Source organism: Peromyscus californicus, unplaced genomic scaffold (assembly GCF_007827085.1).
Source record: "Peromyscus californicus insignis strain IS unplaced genomic scaffold, ASM782708v3 Scaffold_13__1_contigs__length_99412109, whole genome shotgun sequence".
Lineage (NCBI taxonomy): Eukaryota > Metazoa > Chordata > Mammalia > Rodentia > Cricetidae > Peromyscus > Peromyscus californicus.
The window spans coordinates 1,991,840-1,996,273 of NW_026294424.1; the positions used below are offsets into that span (position 1 = coordinate 1,991,840).

The 4,434-nt window shown below is 45.8% G+C and overlaps 1 protein-coding gene across 1 annotated transcript; it reads left to right on the forward strand.

The window, feature by feature from the left end:
* The first annotated feature begins 2,410 nt into the window (after window positions 1-2,410).
* Window positions 2,411-3,700, forward strand: Bloc1s4 (biogenesis of lysosomal organelles complex 1 subunit 4). Its single transcript, XM_052735859.1, has one exon. The coding sequence runs from the start codon at window positions 2,439-2,441 to the stop codon at window positions 3,084-3,086; it is 648 nt and encodes a 215-aa protein (XP_052591819.1). The 5' UTR covers window positions 2,411-2,438; the 3' UTR covers window positions 3,087-3,700.
* The last annotated feature ends 734 nt before the right edge of the window (window positions 3,701-4,434 follow it).

A 4,434-nucleotide genomic window follows, 5' to 3' on the forward strand; every position in this document is an offset into this window, starting at 1 on the left:
ATAATGCCATTTCCAATAGGACAGTCGCCGAAGGTATGCCTGCCTAAGCATAGCATGTTGGAAAACTGAAGAAAACCGAGACCACGCAGCAAAACAGAGGAGAGTGTGAATGTAGGAAAGAGAAATATGCAAGAATAAAGGCAGAGAGAGGCTGTTACTAAGGCTTTCCAGATGTTTCTAGAAGGCAAGTACATCAGAGGACCCTGGATTAAGGAAGTAGCATTCCCAGAAGTGGTTAACATTTCTTTTTAAACCCCTGGATATGAAAGGCTGACTGCTCACGGTGTGCATGGCAAGTTACTCCTGGTTGTTTTAGGTTCACAGTGATGGACTCGGGTCAGCCAGCACAGAGGACTGACATGGTGAAGAATTGAAACAGCTTGTAGTTTTCTCTATTTTGTTGCTCAAAGCTATCTTTGTTTTTCTCTAATTCCTAATTTCCAGTGGGGAAAGATGTTGTTGGTTGTTTTTTATTCTTTTGCTCTTAGCTCTTTTGGGGGCCCACCATCCAGCTTCTAAATAAATCACACATGGAGGCTTATTCTTAATTAAAAATGCCCAGCCTTAGCTTGGCTTGTTTCTTGCCAGCTTTCCTTAAATTATCCTGTCTACCTTTTGCCTCTCTGGGCTTTTACCTTTCTCTATTTCTATGTATCTTTTCTTTCTTACGCCATTGCTGGTTGTGTAGATGGGTGGCTGGCCCTTTGCATCCTCCTCCTTCTCTCTCTCCTAGATCCTCTCCTCCCAGATGTCTCCTTCCATTTATTCTCTCTACTTGACAGCCCCACCTATCCTTTCTCCTACCTCGCTATTGGCCATTCAGCTTTTTATTAGATCATCAGATGTTTTAGACAGGCAAAGTAACACAGCTTCACTGAGTTAAATAAATGCAATACAAAAGAATGCAACACATCTTTGCATCATTAAACAAATGTTCCACGGCATAAACAAATGTAACACATCTTAAAATAATATTCTACAGAAAGAGCTCACGTAAACTTTACCCATGAAGAGTATGTGTTGGACACCTAACAAACCCTGACTCTGTTTCCACCACCTCGTCTTTTGCACTGTGTGGGGGTGCCTGCCTGTGCATGTGCATCGATAGTAAACAGCCCAAGCCTTTCTCAGTTGTTCCCCACTTTCTCAATTGTTGCCTTAGGCCTGTGTTCAGATGACATTGCTGAAGAATAGGACCTACCAGACTGCATGGTACTAGGAGATGCCACCTTCGATGTTTCTAAGAATTTTAAGGATTTTACTCCCATCTTGTGCCCCCCCCACAACACCTTGATGTAATCCATGCTTGGAAACTATTATTTCTTTTGTAAAGAGGCTGAGATGAACACATCATTAGGATGATTTTGTGTTCCGCCTTCCTTGTTTTGCTTACAGTTTATTTTACTATCACTGGTAAAGGAAAAGAAGCAGGCAGGAACCTTGCATGGGTGCTGGTGGGTCCTACACAATGGATGGATGTGGGAGCTGTGTAAGGAAGCTGTGAACTTACTGTGAACTATGGGTGGGGCAGAGTGCAGAATGTTCTTCCCACAAGATGGACTTCTAGAAAGAATCACATAAACTATAATAAGTGAATACACTTGGAAGCAAGGATATGAAGGGAAAGCCCTGGCATATTCAAATTATCTATGTGGTAAGGCAAAGGCCTGGGAGGAATATTCTTGACTCTTTTCACAAGACCAAAGAAGATAATGACACCAGTTGTATTTCCTTGCTGTACTTGTATTTGCTTAATTATAAATGTCACCTCATGTTTTTGATTGAATAATAAAAATGAGAAATGTTTTGTTTGCACAAACACCTTGAGCTAAAACGCCTGGAGTTTGACTCCCCAGGCAGGTCTTTGTAATATCAAACCATCTGCAGAAGCTTAGCCTCACTGGCCATAGGGCAGGTGAACAGACAGAGGTAACCTGGCTATGAGGATATGCAAGAGGGACATGGACATCTTTAGATCTGCTTTATTGTATTCCTCTTACACTATCATCTATCAATTTACCATCTATCTACCTACCAATCATCTATTGGTTTGTTGGTTTGTTTGAGACCAGGTCTCACTATGCAGCCCTGGCTAGCCTGAAACTGGCCAGGCTGGCCTTGAACTCAAGAGATCTGTCTGCCTCTGTCTCCGGAATGCTGAGATTAAAGGCATATAGCCTTTAATCTATTTATCATCTATCTATTATGTATTCCTATCTATCATCTAATCGTCATCCTTTTTGGAATATTAACATGTGGAAACAGGACGGGCACACAAAACTAATGCTCAGGCAAGGACGGTAGCCGATTGGGCACCCTGGGAATCTGTGCAGGAGATTATCCGGCTGTAAAGAGCACGACGCATTCAGGCGGCGCCGGAAGCAGTGAGCGCGGGAACGTGACGTAATCTCGTAGCGCCGGAAGCGGCTGAGTGGGCCATGGAGGACAGACCCGCCGGCGGAACCCTCCCGCGAGAGGCCTCGACTGAGGAGGCTGAGCCGGTGGGTGCTGCGTGGAGCGGGGACAGCGGCCACGTATCGCAGAGCCACAGCAGCGCGTCGGGGCCGTGGGAAGATGACGGCCCCGAGGACGCTCCGGGCCGCGACCTGCCGCTGCTGCGCCGCGCCGCCTTGGGCTACGCCTCCAGCCTGCTGCCCGCCACGGGCCCGCGGCCCGAGGTGGAGGCTCTGGACGCCAGCCTGGAGGAGCTGCTGGCCAGGGTGGACGAGTTCGTGGGCATGCTGGACATGATTCGCGGAGACTCGTCCCACGTGGTGAGCGAGGGCGTGCCGCAGATTCACGCCAAAGCGGCGGAGATGAGGCGTATCTACGGCAGGATCGACAAGCTCGAGGCCTTCGTGAGGATGATCGGCTGCAGCGTGGCCAGGTTGGAGGAGCAGGTCACCAAGGCCGAAGCCGAGCTGGGGACCTTCCCTCGGGCTTTCCGGAGGCTGTTGCACACCATCAGTGTTCCCGCTCTCTTCAAGTCGGCGCCCACCGGGCCCCAGCGCGCTGCCTACGAGCCGCCGGTCCTGTTTCGGACCGAGGACCACTTCCCCAGCTGCGATGACAGACCGCAGCTCTGAGCTTGCACCTCTACCGCAGGAGGACTCCAAGGAGACTCTTGTTCCGAGTGTTAAGAGATCCTGCCTTACGATGTCAGGATGTGAACTGTTAAAAGTTTATTTTCTGTAAACGACTTGATATTGTCAATATTCAATGTCGAGAGTGTAGATCCCCGTGTCTTCCAGTTCTGATCCGGAAGTTGTTTGGTGGGGGGCTGGGGAAGCCAACTGAATTAATTTATCTGTGCAATATGGCAGAGCTGTTATTTTTATGGCCTTTATTACAGTTAATTACAGTGTTACCTTCTTAAGATTTATATATTTATATGATCAAAAGTGACCAAGAAATTAAAGCTGTATTCTTAAATCCTAACAGTGAGTGGTTCAATTTTCTGTAGCCTTCTAGGATAGATGGTGGATTATTTAATAATCATATTCAGCTTTGCAGGTTGTAAGCCAAAGGAAATAAGACTGTTTCTCAAGATAGCAATAACTGGGTGTTTTGTTGCAGCGAGTTCTGAAGTTGTATTTGACAGTATAATTCAAAGGCTTAGTTTATCATAGCAAGCATATTTGTGTATGGTTATCAGTGTTTGGTTTATAGCACATTAATTAAAATGTTAAATTTCATTGAAGGAGATTTTCTTCTAGAAATTATTTAATATATTTCCTGTTTTGTCTGGAAATAAGCCTGTCATTCATGTTTTTAGTAGTGGAGTAAGAAAAGGCAACTTCCTTCTTCAAAACCTGGTGTGGAAAACCAACCTTGCTACTGTTTTCCCTGCTCTGCTTCTCTCTGGGTCCCCTGGGAGTAGTAGGAGGGTTTTTTTTCTTTCACTTAGGGGATACAGTATGCTTGGAGGTCTCTTACCAACAAACTCCTCTTCCCTAAGTTGGTTCTCCCAGGTAGTAGCTCCAAGTAAACACTCAGCTGTGTGTATTGCTGTTAATAAGGGTAAGTAAAATCAGTAATGGAGCCTGGTGTGATGGCATGCATAGGTGTGAAGGCACACGTTTGCAATCCCAGCACTCAGGAGTCAGGCAAGAAATCACAGGTACCAGGACAGCCGGGGCTATAGAGTAAGTTCCAAGTCAGCTTGAATAGCTAAGAAGACCATATATTAGAAAAAAAAAAAAAAAAAAACTTAGCCAGGTGTAGTGAAGCATGCCTTTAATCCCAACACTCAGGAGGCAGGGGCAGGCAGATCTCTATTAGTCTGAGGCCAGCCTGGTCCACATAGTTCAGGACAGCCAGGGCTACATAAAGAGACCCTGTCTCAATAAATAAATAGACTTGATAATGTAATCTCTTCTTTGGCTTTTCATGGGCCTTCTGTGTTGTATGGTGACATTTATTCATTTTGTTTGT

What these genes read in the sequence shown, in the direction of transcription:
- Bloc1s4 (XM_052735859.1), top strand. Translation starts at nt 2,439, where the DNA reads ATGGAGGACAGACCCGCCGGCGGAACCCTCCCGCGAGAGGCCTCGACT.